Source organism: Orbicella franksi, chromosome 8 (assembly GCF_964199315.1).
Source record: "Orbicella franksi chromosome 8, jaOrbFran1.1, whole genome shotgun sequence".
NCBI lineage: Eukaryota > Metazoa > Cnidaria > Anthozoa > Scleractinia > Merulinidae > Orbicella > Orbicella franksi.
The window spans coordinates 24,992,244-25,015,630 of NC_138152.1; the positions used below are offsets into that span (position 1 = coordinate 24,992,244).

The 23,387-nt window shown below is 40.4% G+C and overlaps 3 protein-coding genes across 5 annotated transcripts in view; 1 reads left to right on the top strand and 2 right to left on the bottom strand.

The window, feature by feature from the left end:
• LOC145495854 (uncharacterized protein KIAA1958-like) overlaps positions 1–2,446 on the top strand; it is a 4,103-nt gene extending 1,657 nt beyond the window's left edge. Inside the window, exon 1 of the mRNA XM_081475443.1 lies at positions 1–2,446. This exon is cut by the window's left edge and continues 1,657 nt beyond it. The gene's annotated coding sequence lies outside the window, so the exon portion shown is untranslated.
• Positions 2,447–8,487: 6,041 nt separating this feature from the next.
• Positions 8,488–13,540, bottom strand: LOC145495844 (uncharacterized). 2 transcript variants are annotated; one of them, XM_081475429.1, is made up of 4 exons: positions 13,088–13,540; positions 11,259–11,936; positions 10,676–10,954; positions 8,488–9,595 (listed from the first exon to the last, which is right to left on the bottom strand). In XM_081475429.1, exons 1-4 carry the CDS (start codon positions 13,395–13,397, stop codon positions 9,138–9,140), a joined length of 1,725 nt encoding a protein of 574 aa, XP_081331555.1. In that variant the 5' UTR covers positions 13,398–13,540; the 3' UTR covers positions 8,488–9,137. The 2 variants fall into 2 exon arrangements, with proteins under 2 accessions (XP_081331555.1, XP_081331556.1); XM_081475430.1 differs by lacking the exon at positions 10,676–10,954.
• A 4,935-nt stretch (positions 13,541–18,475) lies between these two features.
• The window catches only part of LOC145495827 (uncharacterized), a 43,991-nt gene continuing 39,079 nt past the window's right edge, over positions 18,476–23,387 (bottom strand). Inside the window, exons 15-20 of one of the 2 annotated variants that reach the window (XM_081475413.1) lie at positions 22,991–23,009; positions 21,865–22,011; positions 21,121–21,273; positions 20,566–20,656; positions 19,624–19,722; positions 18,476–19,277 (exon numbers count right to left, since the gene is read on the bottom strand). In XM_081475413.1, coding sequence (XP_081331539.1) covers positions 19,152–19,277; positions 19,624–19,722; positions 20,566–20,656; positions 21,121–21,273; positions 21,865–22,011; positions 22,991–23,009 — 635 coding nt within the window. In that variant the 3' untranslated portion in view covers positions 18,476–19,151. The remainder of the gene's footprint in view (positions 19,278–19,623; positions 19,723–20,565; positions 20,657–21,120; positions 21,274–21,864; positions 22,012–22,990; positions 23,010–23,387) is intronic. The other variant, XM_081475412.1, reaches the window with a different exon arrangement.

The window sequence follows — 23,387 nt, forward strand, 5'->3', positions numbered from 1 at the left end:
AAACTTTGATTGATGAGCCTATTGAAAACTTTCACTCTTTAGAACTGAGATTTACAGACATTCGAGTACAGTTTCATCACAGTTGTGTGATGTGTGACCATATGTGATGTTTAAGCGATCACATGTTTAATCACATGTCATTGTAAAGCCATTCAACTGCGCGTGACTAAATAACAATATGTGTGTTATATGAGATGCAAAATTTCTTTGCCTTGTAGTATAAACAAAAAATAGCACGGTTTCTTCGGGGTATTTGGGATAAATACCGGCTCGCGATGTTTCAAAACTCCCCAAATATCACTCGCCGCGGCGGCTCGTGATATTTTGGTGAATTTTGAAATATCACTCGCGGTATTTATCCCAAATACCCGTAGAAACCGTGCTATTTCCTATACAAATACGTGCCCGGAGAACCAAACACAATCGAGAATTTCGTTATAGAACAAACAGCGTCTATTGAAACAATTTAGTGTTTAAAGTTTTGCTGTCATATTCATGTCGAGACGCTGCAAGTTATCATCTGTGTCCACGTGATGTATAATTAACCAACAACAAGCGTTTTGAACGAGTTTGTACAGCTCTTAGACGTGACGTGTCTAAATAAAGCATCGTATTGCATTGTATTGTATTGTATTGTAAGACGATCGCAAAAGAAAAGCGTTGACTCCTGATTAATGGTCGATACTTTGCAAAAATTACAAACCTTTAGGCTTTTATTGTACAACCACATTCATCTTAGCTTTCTTTGTACCCATGCTGTTTGTTGCCACACATTCATACAATCCGCTGTCAGCAGGACTCAGGTTCTTTATGGTGAGACTACCATCTTTTATTTCAGTCTTTCCAACAGGTAAAAGCATTCCTAATCTGTTCCAGCTTATCACAGGAAGTGGAAACCCTACAGCTTGAATTGGCAAGTTCGTCGAAGCGTAGAGAGCTCTTTTGGAGTAACAAGTGACGGAGGTGTTGAAGTAAAGATCGGAAGGCCTACGGAATGAAAGTTAAGAATCGTGCAAATAAAAATGCAAGAAAAGAGTTACAGATTTTGATGATTTACTAACTTTTTGAGAAGCAATGGTAATTTGAGTAGTTACGCATTATTTCTTTTTAGAAGCATTCCTGACGTTCAAATTAACGGCAGTGAGCGAGATCAGAGCCATGGCACTTTGGCAGCATCTGCAAACACAATGGTTCGAATTCAGTCTTGGCGGGTGTGTTAGTGGTACGTGTGAAAATGAGACCTCAATATTCAGTTAAAAAGCCCTTTTGACCTGTCTCGTGTCACTTGTTTTAGAGCGTGGAGAAATCAACTGCTAAACCAAACAAGTGTTAACTGCGAGCAGTCTCTCTTTTGTTCGAAAATCCGTGGGGGAGGACGCAGAATAAGAGAATATGCAAGCGTGACATACGCGCCGCGAGTAACGCTGGTGTCGGAAGAGGAGCGAAAAGAGCTGGCTACTGGTATTCGGTTGACGCCAGGTCCGATGAAAACTGTCGCAAGTGATGATGCTTCTTATCTCGGATACCATGCTTATCTTTGTCTCTCTTTGCCCTAGACTTCGCTAGTTTTCTTAATGGCGATTTTCGATGGGAAATCTTAGGCGAACACTTGCACAACATCAAATACCAGGTACTGACAGCTGATCGCAATTTCAGTTTTATTGCCCATTCATCACATCTTACCCGAGAGTGCGCATTAGATGATTGTTTTCAATCGGATCATCGTGATTTTTCTGATGTTAGGGTTGCATTTAGTCTTTTGGGACTTCAGTATTTACAAACCTCTATCAAAACCATGGATAAAAGTGATACTTATACCAGACGAATAGAAAACCATGCAGTCAGCGCGAATCAGCTCAGGGTGATTCATTCACTTGCTCCATTAACGCAAGTACGCTAGAAGCGTGACGCTTGTACTAGATTAGTTAAACTATATTAGTTTTCAATCTGCTCATTGTGATCTTTAGATCTGTCTGCTTGACTAAATCCCGTCACTTCAACGTTTAAGCCCGTCATTTGTTACCAAAATTGATTAAATTACGCGAGCGAGTTGTGTGAACCTTGGGCTCGGACACAAAATAAAACGCTAAAAACAGCCTGACACAAATGATTAAGTCTCCAAGGTCTACATGCGTCCCCGTTAGGAAAAGGAATAAATAGAGTGTTTCGAATCTGTACAGTGTGGTTGCCAAAATCAATAGCACAAACTGCCGTCACTTCAGTGTCTTATGCCTGTCTTTTGTTAACAAAATAGATTAACCCTCGATTTTCCAGAACCGCCCTTTAAGAAATCTTACATTAGGAACGCAAAGAATGGTTACACGGTAATTCTCGCACAGGAATGTACCGAAGGTCCACATATACCTCGTGTTCACGTGACTTTAGTCACGTAACTTTAGTCACGTAGACACGAAGCAAAAGAAGGAAAGACATACATCCACATTTCATGGTTTCTTACGTTATGTTTTTGAAGTTAACTTCAATATTCCATAACACGTTGAAATTCTCACCTCGAATAGTCAAATTACCAGAATCTTGTTGTGAGCCAAGAATATTTACAGCAGCACACGTATACTGTCCAGCGTCACTGTAGTTTAAATGTTTAATGCTCAGCTCTCCATCATCTTTGATCCAGTATTTAGATCCTGACAGAAGCTTTCTGCCATTGAATCTCCATTCGATTCTAGGACGTGGATTTCCACCAGCTGTGCAGTTAAAGTTCGTATTTTCTCCTTCATCTCGAGTTTGTTCAGCAGGTGATAACATCACTTGTGGAGCAGATATTGATTCTCCAGGCTTTCCTGGCATTCCAGGCATTCCTATCGGTCCTGGCACTCCCATTTGTCCTTTTTCACCTCTTGGTCCGGTCATTCCAGTTCTCCCTCTTGTCCCCTTCGGTCCCCTCCTACCACGAGATCCCTTTACACCTCTAGTTCCAGGGATTCCGGGGGGACCTGCAGGACATACCTTCTCGCTTGACTTGCAATACTTGACGGGCAGAAGTTGTTCAAGCTGTTTAATGATCTCGTTACGTACGTCTTCAATTGTTATGGGAGAAGTGTCGGAAGCTTGTCTGTGATTTCTTGTTCTGAGAGTTGTTGATGGTCTTTTAATTGCTGTAGCGAACATGGGGGTTTTAATAATAATACTAATGCTGTCATTTAGAATTCCCTTTTTGAAGTTCATGGAGAAGCTGAGAAAAGTCGTACCTCAGCTCCTTAGCACATTAACAACAATAACTGACGTCATTTACATCTCCGCTAATCAATCTTTCCATGAAGCTTAATTTTTGTAATCCGTAGTTCGTGCGTTTTTAGTGTTTCGTGTGCATGCGTTGACATTTTGAGGAGTTTGTCTACACGAATTCAGGTTTGTCCTGTTTTTCATTTTGTTTTCGCGTTTTTATTATTTGTCGGAATCTGAATTTTTCGCAATTCGAAGTTCTGGTGATTCATGTTCTAGTAAAATAAATAAACATTAATTATCCAGTTTTCATTATTCAGTAATCACGCACCATAGTTCTCTCGCTAACTAAGTGAGGCAATGAAATTGCAAACTGCTGATAAGGTCCGGTAATACGGGCGGCATTTTTCTTCAACTTGTCTCGCAACATTGTTGAATTGTAAGTTGAAACCCTCTGTTGCGCTATTACCACGTTTGTGACCAACTTGTCTCGCAGCAAAGTACAGTGTTGCAAGTCTGCGGAATTCTACACGTATAATTGGTCAATCGTGTGTAAATAAAGATGGCGTCCTTCTTTCACATAATTTAGCGTTTCGACGAACCTCCACTTCGAATTTTGGCCGTCATTTTATTCTTAATTTTCAGTACCAGCGAAATTCTCTCAGTATGAAGCTAGGCGACAATTGCGACAGTTCTTCCAATCCGTTTGTCTTTTTTACTGCTTGTTTTCAAGGGACAAACGAGGTGTCCCAAAGACCATGATAGCACGTCGCGTGCACAGTTTCCACTTTTCATTAATTGTACGTACAAGTCAGTTGACAGTATGAGTGACAAGTTTAATGAAATGATGCAAATTCGGGTTCATATTCCTTCATTCCGCACATGTAGGTTATGCTCTTTAATTTTCATGCTATAGACATATCTCATTATCATCGCTGCAAAGTTTCCTTTGCAGTGTCACGTCTGGCATATAGAACACAAAATGACTTTTTTTCTTTTCAGAAGGCTGTCTGTGTCAAATTAAGCGTCAAGTAATTGGGACTTTTCACATCACGTTCATTCAAAGGAAAACGTTTCTGGAATCCCAGAATTCAGAACCGTCATTAAGTTGACTGTTTCAGTTTTGTGCTTCCCACGCTACCGTTAGACAAAAGCTTTACTTGCTCTCAGCCAAAACAGTTCCAAAGACTAGGCAGAAAGGTTAATCAAACATAATATTATTTCTGAGTTGCAGTAAAATTGCGAGAGCTACCGATAAGTCTTTTTCTCATTTAAGCTCTTTCCATACTTAATTTAAAAGAACTTAGTTGTGGGACAGTGTGTGATACGATCAATGACACACATTACTGACAGTTCTGTAACAATCAAGAATTATCACTTTGAGAATGAGTCTTACCCCTGGGAAAGTAAGGCTTCTTTTCAAGAGGTTCCGCAGTCTTTCTCACAAGTATCACCGAGTCTGCGATCGGTTTATCGGACATTTCGTCGTAATTCGATGACGAACCAGTGTCGACACGACTCTTACTTGCTGACAAAACCTCAATCTGTTTTTCCAACGCTAACAGGCGATCGTTTGTGGATTCGTTCTTCATCAGGTTCATTCCACATACAAGTACTAAAATCAGCGACAAATATGAGGGCTTAACTGAGGGAAGAAAATCTCGAACACGATGAGATTTAGGAGAGGGTTTCGAGGGTGACTCCATTTCGATTCTTCGGCACCGCTGTATTTCGGAGACTAGAAGAAGACGAAGGCAATGGAAGACTGCCAACAAAATTTGATCCTTCGTAACCCGCTTGGGCAGATAAACAAAGGGCTTTTATTAACCACAACGATAAAAGTGTTGATACTTTTTTAATGCTAGGATTGCAGTCTTTCGGAAATTTCAAGTCTGTTTTGAATTAATTACGAAACAAAATCACTGAAACCATAAGAATTTTAAAAATAGTCCTTACTTTTCTCTGGATGGTATTAGTAAGAGCTGTTCTGTGCTAATTTGCCCTGTCATTAATTGAACAACCAGAAAACACAAATCATGTACACGGAGAATACTGAATGCGCCGCGGGCAACCAGCACTGTTTATTATAAAACAAATAAACATGAGATACAAAGTGTAAGCACAGCTATAATCAGAACGAACGAAAACACTCCCGGGGCTGGATACCGCAGCTCGTGCAATAAACTTGATTATAAGTAAAACTAATAAAGGTAATTCCTCTGAAATAAAACTGCAAATAGATTTTTGTTCAAACTTTGTCCAATGAATATTTATCATATGAGAACTTTAATTATAAAAAAAGGGGGGGTGCCCATGCTCGTTAAGGAGCTGTGAGGCATTGAAAATGTCCCATTTTAGCGTTATTTAATTCTTATTACAAGAACGCATTCCAAGTTATTGTAGACTCTTTGTGAGCCCAGACTCATGAAAACACGCCTCAAACTACAGTCAATACTTGTGTCGGACACAAATAAACTTTTTAAGTTTGATTTTGACAGACAGCTAAATTCGTTCTTGTTAAAATATTGGAACCAAATTGCTTGCCACGGCGGCTATCAAACTGCAAAACAGAAAAGGCTACAGTGCAGCTGCTATCATAGCAGCACTTTACTCATTTATTCAATTTTCAACAATAGAAATCAGATCAGTCTTTTCTCACGCAAAGCTAGTGATTAGTTGATTAAAATGACTGGAAAAAAATTTGGGGTGCCCGAGCTCGTTAGTGAGCTATAGCCATTTTTCATCTGACAGAACTCAGTATCAAGGTAAAACCGCCATGTTTTCAATGTGCGCGTGCACGAACGCGCGCTAATGACGCCATAAATTATGTGCAGTAAGGATGCGCATACCGGGGAATGACCTTAAGCAAATTAAGCTAGACAAGATAAAAATTGGGAAGTACCGACGAGCATCCATAAGGATGAAATAAACCCAACGCGCTCGCAGCAGGAACAACGGAGAAAAATTCCGGCCCTATGGACAGCACTTCCCGGCCTGCCGGGCTCGGCCAGTAAATGAAACGAAGAGCCTATGGGCCTAGAAGCCCTGAACCAAAAAATAGCTTAATATTCATAGCTCGCGTAGTCTCGACAAGATTCTCAGGAACAGCCTCAAAGGACCGAACCTTAGACCCAGGATCCTTCCAATCGACGTGTCGGTCAATTAGCGCAGAGTCAAGGGAACGGCCGGAAACCCCGATCGTTGGCCCCACCAATTCTAATGCTATGGGTGCCATACATACGACCATCCGAAACAAACGGAGAAATATAAGTCTATATAAAGCTACTGAAAGCATTGGAGTAACTAAATCCTAAAGACTTATGGGAGCTATCTGAGGATTTAGAGTTAACTATCCTGCGAACGACGGGTTAACAGGAGTTCTTGGTATCAGGCAACAAAGAAAATAACCTCTCAGTAATCCCCACTGGCCATGTAGGTTTGCCAGATCTTGCCAAACCCAGCTAGTTAAGATTTAAAATTTCACTAACACGAAAAACACCAGCATATCCAACCAAAAGGATAAACAAAAAACGAATGTCCGCTAAAGGAAACGGAAATAGTGTTCAAACTTAAAGTAATATCGGCAATCACATCATGAGACAATGGCTGCTTGGGCTGCACGGACCTCGCCAGCTTCATCCGCGCGCCCTCCACGACGCCCTTCACCAGCGGTTGTCCTGTTGGAGGCTCCATCCCAACTAAACGATGACCCCCGCGGATACTATAGGAAGCAGACTCAATAACGGAAACAGAATGGCCCTAGCGGACTGCACGGTCTACAAGCTCCGTCAAATAAAGAGCAACTTGCAGTGGAATTGCCGGAAGCACGGGAACACCAAGCTTAGAACAAGCCCAAGCCTTCCATCTTTGCCAATCGCAACAGTACTTCTGGACTGCGTTAGCAGCGCTGGATTCCAACAAAAGCTGAAGGAATGGGTTATCGAAACTCGCCGCGAACTCACCGACCTGTAAAAGATTTAACCAGAGAATAAGAAAATCAAAACAAACTCTGAAACAGAAAAACACTAACAAGAACACAAAGCCCGGAAACCTCAGTACAACATAACACTGCACACAGGCTCGTCATAAACGCGTTTATATCTGCAGGTTCCACTAACGCCTAACAGCGACTGGTAATCGAGCCTAGTTTAAATGAATAGAGGGGGTAAGTTTCTGAAGAAACTGTAGTGCTGCATCGTTGGGGAGTATAACAAGATAATTTGGTTTTATCAACCGGGTTGATAATGTGGACTGGCCACCGTAAAGAGATTCGAAATCTAGCTTTCGAATCTCTTTACAACGGCCAATTCACATTATCGACCCAGTTGATAAAACCAAATTATCTAGTCTAAATGAGATTGCAAAAAAATTATCTAGATTGTAACTGAGAGCTGCTTCCGTTTCGTGAAGGCGGAGAGCTGAAGACAGTTTTCTGAGTAAATAAAACCGTGTAGTATAGTGATGGAATCGTCCTGTTTGACAAAGGATATTATAATTCTTCGTAGACGAGTCAGGGTTAAAGATAACAGGGTTCAAGCTAGATATTTTCTGCAAACTGAATTTATTTATTCTTCAAGTTTACGGTTACTGTTCCATAGACGGATGTAATTATTATTTGATATCTGATTGGCCTTTCCTAGGAATTTCATAATTTCTACCGTGCCATCGAAAATACAGCCAATCAGAATACAGAAAGCCGTTGCATATTGGACGGAATACCACCCAATATCCCATTTAACACTTGCATTTTTTTGGGATACACACTCGCCTAAAAGCTCGTGTAAATACAGAGAAATTACAACTGACTAGTGCGTTATTTCATGTTATACCACACATAAACTAGTGTATATAAACTAGTATATATAAACTAGTGTTTATAGTGTTCAATATGAGTGTTGAAACTCGCATGGACGTAGCAATTATTCAGTCTTACTGCTCTAGTGGCGCGATTTATGCAACTGCTCGTTTCACGGCTAACTTTTATCGTTTGCATGACACTATAATAAACTAAACTAAACTAAACTAAACTAAAATAAAATAAAATAAAATAAAATAGAAACGAAAAATCAAGAGGGAGTTGTCAAGAAAATAAATTGGAATTTAACTATCTCTTTTGTCCGGTGCTTCTTAGAGGGTAAATTATCCCATAAACACCCAAATAGGACAATAGCAATGGTACACAGATTTTACGCCGAAAGTTAGATGGAGGGGGTAAGTAATTAATTATCAGTCAATCAATCAATCAATCAATCAATCAATCAATCAATCAATCAATCAATCAATCAATCAATCAATCAATCTTTATTTGTACTCACTCTTGCTCAAAATAAGAAATTACAACAATGAAAATATTAAAAGTAAAAATTAGAGTACTAGCTGTCTGGAATAACCACAGGGGCTAGCGGAGCCAGGCAACCAGTTAACATCAGCATTAAATAGAAATAAAATACAGGTCAGCAAGAAAACTGAAGCACAAATGCACGCATAAGAAGAAAATAAAGAAGAGGAAAAACGTTATTTCGACGCTATGAAGGAAGTCTAAAATAGTTAAATTTATATATGAATACAGAACATTAATATAAGAAGAGCACAAAATAGCTATGGCAACTAATAACAAGCTATATATTAAACTATAAAAGAAAGACTTGGAAAGATGACAGAAATTGACAAAAGACTAATTTACAGGTAAATTGGGAAACAACACAACTGCTAATAAGAACACAAGACAGTACAATGAATGAACAGATTTTCAATCAGTTTTCAGAAGCATTTCATCGGTCTATTGTCATCACGGCCGCTTTGTTTATTATAAATCCGATTTTCATTATACACGATGTTCATTTCTGAGCTTCCGGAACGCTGGGTTATGATCGATGTTTGTCATATCTGATGTTCGTTATGTATCTGATGTTTGTTATGACTACTGCTGTTCGTTATATACTTAGCTGATTGTTTCAACATCGGAAAATAAGCGCTGGTATCTGGCCCGAATGGACTCCAGAACTGTTGCTGTCTTTCGATGACGATTTAAAGGTAACTGTGACACCAGAACATGAAACACTTGACACGCCATCATTGTGAGCAAACGAATTTGCTTTTGTCGTTATTTGAGCTGTAGTGGTGTATAAGAGCCCTGCACGAATAAAAATCTCTTGTGAGAAATGCACTTCAAATGTCGTAACACTGGATCTGGTGTTGTAGGACCCAGTCTTTTCCGCTATCAAAGAGCTCCCACGATACAAACGAATGGTGACCTGAAAGGTCGTTGAACCGCTGCTCACTCCCCACAGGCGGTATCCCTCGAGGATGACGTCACCATTAGTTTGAAAATCAATTGCGTCAACCCTTCCAATGGAGTAACCCCAGGTTCTAGCTGGACTTTCGGGCCGTCGGCTGCGCCAGCAATCACAACCTATTGGAAAAAAAGTTGACATGAAAACAACAGCAACTATGACGACAACAAATTCTATTAAGTTGTAACCAGCATGCATCAAAAGCATGCATCAAAAGCATGCATCAAAAGCCTGTCATGAAGACATGATTGATCATCGCAGTTATACAGAACTTAAGCAGTTGTGAAATTAAAGCCTGAAAAAAGATTCAGGCCTGAACGGGATTCGAACCCATGACCTTTGCGATACCGGTGCAGTGCTCTACCAACTGAGCTATCAGGCCAACTGGGAGCTGGTAGCGGTGACGTCATCCGTTAGGCTTTAATTTCACAACTGCTTAAGTTGTGTATATAACTGCGTTGATCAATCATATCTTCATAATAATAATAATTCCGGAAATTTTGGAGTAGGATCGAACGGATAGATCTTGAGAAAAACGGAAGTGTAGCATATCTCCTAAACTTGTAATGCTATTAGTCGTCTTAGTATAGCAGCTGTTGTAGTTTTGGGGCTAGGGGCATTGTTTCTGTTGTTTGTTCTATTGTTCTCTTAAAGGATATCAAACCATTCACGTGATACCTTACGAGAGCTGCTGCATGACCCGCGGTAAACGTCATGAAAATTACTACTGCCAGTCTCCCCTCAAGCACTCGGTCTTTCATTTTGGCTATTTATTAACCTTTGTATTGTTCAAGTGTAACATATGATGGTTAAATACTTGAGCAAACGGTAATTAGAGAAAGAGAAAAAACTTGTTGAAATAGTTTACAAAAGATTTTTAATTTGGGTTTTTTACACCCTCAAAACTGTAGTGAGAAGCATTCGCCGAAGGTGTCCGCTAAATATAGGTCTGCATTTGACGTTAGTATTAATATTATAAGGTGATCAGAACAGGCAATGCTTAACTAAAGCTCCGTTTTGGCTCTTTGGTTCTTTCTGTACAACCACATTCGGCTTAGCTTTCTTTGTACCCATGTTGTTTCTTGCCACACGTTCATACAGTCCGCTGTGAGCGGAAATCAAGGTCTTTATGGTACGCGATTGCGAAAATAAAGGCGTATACTTTTCATTAATCGACGTTGCTTTAAAAAATTAGAAACCTTTTGGTCGTTGTTGCACAACCACGTTCATCTTAGCTTTCTTTGTACCCATGCTGTTTGTTGCCACACATTCATACAGTCCGCTGTCAGCAGGGCTCACATTCTTAATAGTCAGACCACCATCTCTTACTTCAGTCTTGTTAACAGGCAAAGGCATTCCTAATCTGATCCAGCTTAACACAGGAAGTGGAAACCCTACAGCTTGGCAAGTTTGTCGAAGCGTAGAGAGCTCTTTTGGGGTAACGAGTAATGGAGGAATTGAAGTGAAGATAGGAAGGCCTACAAAAGAAATTTTAAAACGTGCAAATAAAAACGCAAGGAAAGAGTTCCAAGTTTTGCCTGACGTCTATCGTTTCGAGAAACATTCGTAATCTCAGTCGTTACGTAGTACTCCTCTTTAGAAGCGTTCATGACGTCCAAAATAACGGCAGCGACTGAGATTAATGAAAGAACACTTATCGCACAATCTACTCTGGCAATACTTCGAATTCAGTATTCGGCGTGTGCTATCAAATAAAAACCACATTTCATGATTTCTTAGATTTCTTTTTGAAGTCATGAAAAAAAAAAAAAAAGCTCTCACCTCGGACAGTCAAATTACCGGAAGCTTGATGTGAGCCAAGAATATTTGTTGCAGCACACTTGTACTGTCCAGCGTCATTGTAGTTTAAATGTTTAATGTTCAGCTCTCCGCCATCTTTGATCCAGTGTTTAGATCCTGACTGAAGCCTGGTGCCCTTGAATCTCCATTCGATTCTTGGACGCGGATTTCCGCTAGCAGTGCAATAAAAGTTCGTATTTCTTCCTTCATCTCGAGTCTGTTCAGCAGGTGATAACATCACTTGTGGAGCAGATATTGATTCCCCGGGTTTTCCCGGTGGTCCCGTCATTCCTTTCGGTCCTGGCACTCCCATTTCTCCTTTTTCTCCTCTTGGTCCGGTAGGACCGGACATTCCGGTGTTTCCTGTTTTCCCGTGTTTACCAGGAGGTCCCATGACCCCTTGAGTTTCAGTCTTCCCTCTTGTCCCCTTCGGTCCCCTCCTGCCACGAGATCCTTTTACTCCTTTAGTACCAGGGATTCCGGGGGGACCTGCAGCGCACACCCTCGCACTTGAATTGCAATACTTGACGAGTAGACGTTGTTCAAACTGCTTCGTGATCTCGGTGCGTACGTCTTCAATTGTTATGGAAGAGATGTTGGAAGCTTGTCTGCGATTTCTTACTCCGAAAACTGTTGACGGCTTTCTCAACTCATTTTCAGCTGTAAGGACAAAAATTCGGGTGTAAAAAAGTAAGTTAATAAATTTTACATGCTTATCTTATTAAGACTTTGCTTTTCGAAGTTCATGAAGCCGAGATAATGCGTATCCCTGCACCCTTTTCTTCTCGGTACCCTTCTCTGCACGTATTAACAGAACAAGTAACTTAACGTTCACTAAATCATACTTGCAAACTATGAAAACAGCTAAAACAGTATTTTTGTTAATGGCAAAGGAACCAGCGCTTTTACGTGATTCTCCAGAACACTGAAAGCGGCTTTGCTCTAAACGTAGAATAACGTGCTTACATTTCTGGTCTACTAAGTTGCTGCCACACTATCAGTGTACTTTTCACGCTGAGATATTTTCAGTTTTAATGGTATTTTGGGTTGACGTCAGTAGTTTAATCCAAAGTCTTTGCATCCTTGTATAATTTGCAAACGAAAAAGAAACTGCCTTGACTCGACTGTTGCTGGAGCTCTTCCTAAAGATATGTACTTACCAAACATCACTCTAAAGTAAACTATGGCAAACGACAGTCAGAGCGACATTAAACAAAGTCGCTCGACAGTTTGAGTGACAAGTCACATTAAACGATGAAAATTCGGGTTCAAATTCTTTCATTCTGCTCAGAGAGGTTATGGCCTTTAAATGTCTTATACTATATACATATCACATTAATAACAGCGCTTGCAAAGCTTACCCACTTTGTCACGTCTGGCAAAAAAAAAAAAAAAAAAAAATACAAAAGGCCCTTCAACTTAGAACGCTCAGTAAATGTAGGCAACCGAGCGCCATCAAGGCTTTTCATCTTATTTCATACGGGACAAAACGGGCATGGAACCCCAAAATTCAGAAACTGTTCCAGCAGTTGATCATGAATCCGTTGCCTTACTGTCTCTCACACTTTCTCAGACTAGACTTACACTGTAGGCTTGTTATGTGAGTCAACAGATCTCAACATTAACATGGGGCAGAATTTCCAAGTGCAAATTAAATTGGAAAATTGGCGAAAAATCTTTTCTCACTGGTGATTTCTTGGTACTAAAGTTGAAAAAACTTAGTTGTATCACATCATATGGATACTATCAACGAAACATATAAGTGGCAGTTCTAGAACAATCAAGCTTCATCACTATAGAATGATTCTCACCTTTGGAAAAGTCAGGCCTGTTTTCAAGAGGTTTCGCAGTCTTTCCCATAAGTACAACTGAATCTGTGATCGGCTTTTCTGACGTTTTGTCATAATTCGATGGCGAATCAGTCTCTTCACAACTCTTAGTTGATGGCAAAATCTTTATCTGCTTTTCCAACGCTAACAGGCGATCGTTTGTGGATTCGTTCCTCATCAGGTTCATTCCACACACAAGTACTAAAATCAGCGACAAATATGAGGGCTTAACTGAGGGAAGAAAATCTCGAACACGATGAGATTTGGGAGAGGATTTCGCGGGTGACTCCATTTCGATTCTTCGGCGGCGTTGTTTTTGAGGGACGACAGGAAGACGAAGGCAATGGAAGACTGCCAACAAAATTTGATCTTTCGTAACCCGCCTGGGCAGATAAACAAAGGATTTTTTTGATAAGAAGGTTGACCAAGTAGATAAAAATGTTAACACTTTTAATGCTAGGATTACAGTCCGCCGGACATTTGAAGTCTGTTTTGAATTAAGAAAACAAAATCTATAAAACTTTTAAATTGAAATTAAACGTTGTTAAAATGTCTAAAAATAAAAACAGTCGTTACGTTTGATTAAAAATATAAAACAAACAGCGGTGATAAACATTTTAAAAACAAGCATTTTATGAACTTGACGTTTCGTATGCTAGTCAACATACATTTTCAAAAGTATAACCATTAAAAATTTGTTGGAAACCTATTTATACTGTATCAATGGGGGTCTGGAGCCTAGACAGAAAACATCTGCTGTAGAAATTTAAGACGTTTCAAACAGAAACTGCATGTAAAAGACACAATGGAAAAACTTTCTTAATAAAGTAAAAGCTTTTCACTGCTGACATTGGCATTCAGTAGAGAAAATGAGCAAAAGGAGTGACTGATTTTTACTGGAAGTAGCGTTGTGGAAAGATATTACAATTGTTCGTACTCGAATCGATATCACGGTTTTAAGCCAGATGTTTTCCGGGAAATAGTTACTCGGTTATAAGGTTTCTAATTCCTGTTACAAGGACAGATTTATGCGGTGTAGTTATTAAAGTACAGCTGCCCAGACTGTTAGCGACCGAGATCTGAGTTCCTAGCAAGGGTGTAGACAGATTTCTGGAAATTGGTTTGAATGGGAGGGAGGGGAGGGTGGAATGCGTTACGTAAGTGGTCTGTAAGACAAAACGTGGAGCGAATTAATTACAATGAAACCCAGCTTTGCAACATTTCCATAGTCTAACAGCCCTGACCAAGGAAAGGACAAACATACTACCGAGGATCTGCTATAGTGAACTATGAAATACGACAAGCTCATCTTTGTTGTCAGATAAGTCCAACATTTTGTTTTTGGACCGTTAAGATTCAACTTAACATTTTACAAGAGTCAATGCTATTCTTTCAAAACGTTGTCACAATAAACTTCTTCGATTCTAGATAGTGACTTTAAACTTGGGGTGTGTTCTTAGCATATTCTTAACATTTGGGTTAATCTCAGCTTTAACTTTCTCAGGTAAAATAGAATGCACATCTACTGAGTCAGGATCAGCACAAAATCTAAGAGCCCCAACTAAAATTAAAGCATGACGGAAAATTTAGCAGTAAATGAATGAATGAGTGAAAACTTTATTTATAACACGGTAACAACATCAGATACATTGCATGTAAGATTTTCGATTAACTGGTTTACATATTACTGTAATCGTCCAGTTAGCCATTACTCAGTACCGGGTATATAAATTTCAGAAAGAAAACCAATTTTTAGTCAATTTTCTGGTTGCAATGGTACTTCTTTTGTATGCACTGGAGGCATTAAATAAAACAGCAGCTCAGGAAATTGCCCACTAGTAACACGAGTTCCATTCGTATCTTTATCACTATCCCTAAAAGGGAATTTTGCTCTATAACCGCTCTCTCCGCGTAATGATAAAGGGCCGGATATTACAGCTCTTAGGCAGTGCCAAGCGTTTTTCTTCAAAATGATTCCGAAGTCAAACAATAGTTCAACAACATAATGGTCACCCATCTTGGGGAGCGAGGGGAATGTCCCATGCAGTTTAGCGACTGAAACAACTGAGCCCATCCCTGGGTTCGGTTACAACCTCCACGGATGTTACAGCCGAGCGCCGAATAACGGTCGACTTTATTTACTTCAAGAGCTACGGAGTAACTGCTATTTTCACTGCCGCCAAATAAACATAAACCTCGCATGAAGATATCACTGTCCGTTGACAAAATGATGCTGTCTCTGGCAATACTATTGTATTTTCAAACGCCATTTGCTGAAGGAAATCTACACAATCATTGAAGATTACCCAGGAAATGGTTTGTCTCTTGTCTAGAAATGTCCTTTGTGAATGTTAACTTGGTGCAAATTAAACTGGACATGTCTCACAAAATTTAGAATTTCTTCCTCGTGAGCTTCAGTAAGAATTTCACTGTCGCGGATCTTTGTAGTAAGTTCGTATTATGTAATCACTGAAATTATTCCTCTCCTCTATTCCTCCTCCGTATTGCTCTAAGGATTCTCCCTCCCAAGATTCTTCTTTTATTTTCTCCATCTGCAGTTAAACTTTGTTTTTCAGACTCCTTTGTTGCCCAATGATTAACAGCGGAAAAGAACTCTATCTCTCTTACCTTCAGAGAGTCTCGTTCAACTACTGCTTCAAGTAAGGGCCTCTCGATTTCCACGAATCCATCGGACTCGAGGGCCTTTGCCGTTTGTTTATCAATCGCTTCCCAGCAACGTTCCACGAAGTCTTTTTCTTCGTGTTCCACAGCAAGCGGCAGGATATCAAAAGCCTTTGATGAGCTCAAATTGTCTGAAATAAATCTGCTGCATTTGTCAGTGAGTGTGGGCAACGCGAATCTCTTTGCCAACACGGACACTCGCTTCACGCTACGTGCATTCAGTTTCACTTCGTCGCTGTTAAACAGAAGTGAAGTAACTCCAAGAAACTGTCGTTATCACAGTCAGGCAGCTCGACGGAGTCAACATCTACGCATGCAGCCGCTGACTTTTCACCATGAAGCATGTTTTCAAACACAGGACAAGTAATAGATAGGACAAACTTGTGAGCTGGAATGATTCCAGTCTCACCATTCTCCTTTTGTACTGACAAACTCTGCATCGCTCAAATGATCGTTGTTAAACAGGAACTTGTATCGTTCTCTGACGGATACTCTTGTTGTTTGATACTGGATTTCCTCGTAGGCGGCCATGTTTCTTAGTAGTCGCTAGTTTGCGTAAGGATGAGCAAGACGACATTTATGCCCTCACGTTTCTTTTCCCAAAGGTCAGCTACCCATGATAATCCCCACAACCGATAGGAACTGAGATCCAATTCTACATCACAACAGCTGCAGGTTGCGAACGAGGCAAAACTTTAGGGTGTATGGTCCAGCACTGGACGTACATCTAAAGCCCCGGCCAAACGATCGCAACATATCAACACAACATATCCCAACATTGTTGGCCCAGCATTTGCAAGCTCTGGCCAAACGATCGCAACATTTCAGCACAACATATAGCAACATTGTTGGGCGCAAAATGTTGCGTGCGTTTGGCCACCGTGTTGCGACATGTTGGGTGTTGTTGGCTCAAATTTGAAAATGGTTAAATTTGAGCCAACAACACCCAACATGTCGCAACATTTCAGCACAACATATCGCAACATTGTTGGGCGCAACATGTTGCGCGCGTTTGGCAATCCTGTTGCGACGTGTTGCGACATGTTGGGTATATAAAATCGAACTAGTGCGCATGCCCGGGTACAACATTGTTGCCCGAGCCTGGCCAAACGACTACAACATCATGCCACGTCCACGTCCAACATGTCGCAACACGTCGTAACACAACGCAACAAGGTGACCAAACGCACGCAACATGTTGCGCCCAACAGTGTTGCGATATGTTGCGTTGAAATGTTGCGATCGTTTGGCCAGGACTTAGGATGGCTGAACACAGTTTTTGATACCTGTTTCATTCACCTTTTTCCCTAAAACCCTTGATACCGCGGTCGCCAAAAATGGCAGCAAGCAAGTTAACAACACAAACTTTGGTTTTTTGATGATTAAGCTGACGTATGTGCCGTTACCATGGCGACATGAATAGATATAAACAGGCCTTTAAAATCGGTTTTGTTTATTTGTAGAACATCTAGTCATTGCGACAAGCTTGTAACAATTCTCACAAGTTAACACCATTTTGCTAATAATTTAACAGAGGGATCTCTAATTATCCCTTGTTGAAGGTTCACTGGAATATGTAGAATTTCCTTTGTTAAAATTCAGTTATTTTCAATACTCCAGTTACTTATTTCCTAAAGTATTTTCGTGTCAAATTTCGTGAAATTCTAATAAGTGGTTCTCGAGAAATAGGCGTATTTCCGAGAGTGCAATTTTTCATGCAATCGCAATTTTTTGACTTACTACGCATGCGCTGCATTTAACTGGGTTCTGTCGGTAACAAAGAAAAAGCTGAAAATTGCTGGGTTCTTTGCATTGTTACCTTTTCTAACATATCTTTGTAATAAAAGACTAAAGTCATCAATACACTACGTTCAGTTATAGAGAAAAATAGCACAGATAGTGCGGGTGTTGAGTAAATAAAATGATCGCTCTATTGAAGGCATGTTTGTTTTTTTGCAATCCTTGTGCGTGCGCTGAATTGCATCAGCAAAAGCGCGCGCGAAAACTGTGTTCGGCCACCTCAGCAGGTAAGGTGCGATGCCACCGCTGAGAACCCCCTCGGCCAAGAGTACTGGAATTAAGTTAGGACTATTCGGTAAGCTTATATGCAGGACCGGTTGGCTTTAAAGGGCCCTAGTCAGCCACTCATTTGTTTTTGTTTACATGGAAGAGTTTGGTTATTACATTTTATTCGGAGCATGTCGAAACGAAGGAAATCATTGTGAAACTACTGAAGATAATTCAACATACTTTTAGGAACACAACTTGGACTAAAGCAGTAAGATTTTGCTTCACCATGCGATATTAATTTCAATGGCATCGAAAATGCATGGCGGAGGCTGACTAGGGTCCATTAACTGTTGTGCTTACGTGTGTCGTTTTATATCTGAAACTTGTGATTTTCCTAACACCAAGAGGGGAAATGGTTTAGCCCGCGCTAGCTTTTCTTTCTCTCACACATGTTCAAACTCTCAGTAAATGGAAAAAACAAAATACGCAAACTAATAACATTAACACTGTATATTCAGGAAAACAACAAGTAGAAGAACAAATGGTTTTTATCTCTGTGATGTCTGAAGTCAATTTACTTCTAAACTGTATAATACTGATTTTATAAAAAATATGTGCAATTTTACTTTCTGAACAAATTTTCTCTTTATAAAAAAATATACATAACGTATCAAAAATTACAGAAAAATATGTTCTCAAAATATTCGTCAAGCACTCTCACGACGCGTATTTCAGTCTTTTGGCTCGATTGTATTCTATATTTAACACACGTACACGGGTAATAAACTATCAAATGATATACTTTTTGTCGATTAGAGTTTAGTCATTCATTGTGCATGCATGAGCTGTTTATCAGTTGTTTTCGTAACGTTATATCATAAAATACTTGTTTATAAATTAATATTGCCTGTATGTGTACACTGATGTTATTTATAGACAGATGAAGTCGTACGTATGTTTTGACTTATATTCACTGTTTTAGACTGTCTGTCTGTCCGTCTGCCGTCTGTCTGTCTATCTGTCTCTCTGACTAGTTGGTCGGCCGGTCGGCCGGTCGGTCATTCGGTCCGTCAGTCTTTGACTGCTCGAGCCGGTAATGTCTGACTGTCACCTCTGACGTCCGTCTTTCATTTTGTCTGTCTGTCTGACTGACGGTTACTCGGTCAGTTGCTCGGTCCTTCTGTCAGCTTCTGTCACTTAGAGTTGGTCAATTGTTCGGAGTTGGTCAATCGTTCGGTCGTTCGTCCGTCAGTTCAACAGTTTCCAACGAATAAGACTTCCTAACAGCATTTGGTAATATCATGTTTCGCCAAGACACGATCAGATTCCGCTTCATCTAACATATGACGTAATCCTAATATCGAAAGCCGTTGCTTCTTGGTGGTGGTGCAGATACAGGCCTCTGTGGCTGAGGAAACTTTGCGTTCATCCAATCTTCGAACTCCAACTCAGACATCTCCACGATCTTTTCTCGCACAAACTGTAGAAATGAAGTTAGACGGCTACAATGAGATACTTCGAGAAGCTATTAATGCCTCGGAGTCTGAATCAGAAACTTGCGCTGTTATAACACTTTATGGTAACGTTAGATTAGCAGGATTTTATCCAGACAAAATTAAAGTTACTATTATTGAACACATAATAATTAAACAGTACTGCATGGAAATACTGCTCAATAGCTTTCATTTGAATGGTTGCACGATAGGGTTTTATCCACAGAGTTGAAAGTTAGAACCGCCTCGAACAGCATAATAAACAGAGCCGCGTAAGTACTGCTTAATAGCTTACTCCCTTTGCTTTGTAATTCGTGTCGATCCGAAAATTACCTCAATAGCTGCATTAATATCAGGAGCGCAGATTTCCCAGACACGCAGCGTCGACAAAACTTTAAGAAACTGACTACTGCTTATCTTTCGCCCTTCAAGCTGAAAACAACAAAAAATAACGCACAATCAAGTTCTGTTTACTCATAACTATCAAACGCGCAAACAAATGCGCACGCTTTCTTAGCCAACTGAAAATTCAGCATGCAGTGCAAACTCTCCTAACTTGCCACTCAGGTTGTAGACATTTCTTTGCCATTGTGAATAAAAGAAGTTAAAAAGCAGGGAAATGAAACAGGAGAGTGATCATTGATCCGTTATAAATCCGCTACGGAGCAAAGAGTCAATGACGGGTTTTATTACCCGACTAAGATGACATAAAGGCTTGATCAGTAGAGTTATCCAATCAAAATTCCTTAATGCCGTTCCCAATTTGTCTTGTTATTGGACTGGATGCCATTTCTTACAGGCGTCAATAAGCACTTAATGACTGGCCCCAAGGGAAACAGCGAGTTTTGTTATACCTCCCAACTCAAAAAATAGAAAAAAACTGCGAAGAAATCGTTTTCTTGACACCGGCTAGCTCACACGGTTTCAAGGAGCACGACCTGATCACGTGCGAGTCGAAAGTTCAAGTTGTTGTTCCCTTAGGGAGTTAGTGAGCTTTGTTCTCCTAGAGAGTTAGTGAGTATTGAAAAACGTATTTGAGTTGGGAGGTATAACAAAGCTCTTTTTCAGTCATGAAGTCGAATAACTAATCTCTTATATCCATGTTTGCTTGGTTCTGAAACGACAGGATATCATCCAAGATCCTCAAGTGTCTATACCTCAGTATAAGGCTGATATTCTCCCAAAATCGCCTTCACACTTCGTCAATAAGATACCGTTCAGGTGATCAAGAAATTTCAGCTCATGAACGTTTTAGGTCTAATCACTGATACCTACCGAGCCATAACTAGCGATCCTATTTAAGACTATGGTGCAGTATCGATCAGTTTTCACTTCTTGTGGTAGATTGCTAAGTAAGTCTTTGTACCTGGGTTGAATAACAATTGTAATATTAGTACCGCCTTTCGTTGTCTTAGAAAGACGCTATTCTAAAATCATGAAGGTTTTGTTCTCTTGACTAGACCACCATTCGTAATGCACTGGGCAAGCATTCGTTGTCCAAATAAACACATGAAGACCAGTGAACATATTATTACACTGTAAGCGATCTCAACAAGGTAGCAAACTCGCTGAACTGCTAATAGGTAGCTTACTTCTGCGCTGCAAGGGTGTCAATGAACGTTTTCTCAAGTTTTAAAGATAGAAAGTCTCGACGCAAGACTCAGTGGGAGCGGTTATGAAGATGGGCGGGGAAAGGGCATCAAAAAAACAACGACAACAACAAAAAACAACAATGAAATCTTTTCGCGTATGCAATAGCACAATGGGCAAGGTCTGAACTCAACGATTGACTGTTTTCCTGCAATAACTATAAACTGCCAGCGTACAAACCATTTACACTCCTTGGTGACTCGTTGTCTCATCTCCTCGTTTGTTTCCGTCTCAGGCACTACACTGCTGCTCCTCATCTGATCCAGAGCTTTGTAGATGTTATTGAACGTCTCTAGGCACATCAGTTTCCGCTCTAACACTTGAAGACGACTCCTGCGGCGACAACAGCGAAATATTTTACAAGGTTAATGAACTAATCATGCCGGCGTTTAAATGTGGTATCGTAGCAAAAAGCGACATCGAGTATCGTTACTCCCCCCGATCGGCTCGGCAATAATGACCAGGTTAACAAAGTGGCTGATCAGGCTAGCCGGAGGGATAATATGGATCAACTAGAGTGCTAGTGCTAAGTAGGTTGATTGTTCCGGAATGCTAATTAAGCTAATGGGAGTTACTGCGGAAACAACGACGAAATGTTATCCAAGGTTAATGAGCTTATCAGGCCACGGTAAATAGCGTTACCATAGCTGACAACGACTTCGAGTAAAACAACCTCTCCCCCTCCCCCCCCCCCCCTAACCTGGATCTGTCCTCATTAATCAACAAGCTAAGTGTAATGTTCAATTATTTGCAACTAATCGAAGTCCTAATCAGGCCAACCGAAGTGCCAACTGGGCTAATCCAGTAAACCATTCTAGTACAGTGACTAAGCCATCGGAGTGCTAGTAGCTGTGCGTAACGTGGTATCGCGACATTTTAACTCAAACTGCAAGTCATACATTGGCAGTCCTCATTCGTACACACCTGTCTCTGACCTCCAAGTTATCGTGTAACACAAGAGCTTTCTCGTCCGCCACTTCGTTGAACTTCGTTTTCAAATCTCCAGGAACTTTCTCTGCGCGATGATCCAAGCTTATGGCGCCAAACGCTGCTATGGCTGCTGCTGCAAACCTGAAGGGAGATGAATATTACTTCTCCCCACTATTATCCATACACTTCTTTTACTGCTGGTTATGAGAATTTGGTCATACATCTGATTAATATCTAGATTAAGAAATTCTATATTGATGTCACAGGTTAGCAGTGGAAATTACGTTACTGCAGCTCTGTTGTTCTCGTGGCATTGCTCTAGTCCACTGCGCGGCTCCGTCCACACTACGCCGGAGGAATTTGAAAACGGAGGTTTCACCCCGAAAACGCATCAAATGCTTTCCGTCCACACTACGCGGGAGAAATTTGGAAATACAACAAACACCGTTCAGTTTGGATTGGTGTTTGAGTAAAACTCGGGTAGGGAAATATCATTGTTATCGTAACTTCATCTTTCACGGAAACCTTCGTTTTCAAAATGTTTTCCGTCCACGCTAAAGCGCAAAGCCGGTGTCTCCTCCGGTTTGGAGAGCGTTTTCGAAAAGCTCCGTTTACGTGATGGAACCGTAGAATTAAAGCTCCGTTTTCAAATTCCTCCGGCGCAGTGTGGACAGGGACTAAATGGCACCAAAAGTGTGACAGAACATTGTAAATACCTTGTGCAATCGGTTTACAAATATTTACTCATTTCCCACAAAAAACTCTTAAAATATGCAAGCGCACAATCTAAAAAAAATAAGTGCCGTAAAAACAAAACCAAGAATGTAATCACTCTAGCCAAAAAACAATCCAATGAACCAATTAAAACTTGCCGTCAATACATGTAGCTGATGCGAAGCGGGAAAACGTGTATGAGCGATTCACGACTGTTTTTTTTTTTACTTCTGACTGGGTGAAAAAAATGGTGCGAGTTTTTAAAGCTAATCGTGTAGCGAAGTAATGCAAAACCAATTCGCTTTCGACACTCAAGGGGAAACTGTTTTATTACAAAAAACAAAAACAAAAACAAAAACAAAGAACTAAAAAAACAAAGCAACAACAAAGTTGTAATAAGTCCTACCTCTTCGTATTCACTGCGCCTGTAGTGAAAAGAGATCATGTCGTTAACAGGATGGTTTTAAGCCTCATGCGCGAGAAGGCAACATGTTTCGTAAAACGTTATAGGAACATGTTCAACGTTGTCGTGGATTTAGCCATATTGATCTAAAATACAACCAGACGCTCAAAGGTGTGATGTGCATGGTATCACAGCCCGAAAACACAGCCATAACCATTTATCACCTTCTAGTATAAATCTAATAGCGTTCTATCGTAATGTCGTTCTCTTATTGGCTACGCTAGCTACTCACTGTCTATTCAGCTGTAGATAGTGAGTAGCCTTAAGCAGTGTGTGATTGTTAAATAACAAAATGGTGGCCACTTCTTTACCTTTTCCAAGTGTCTGTGAAGAGAATTTA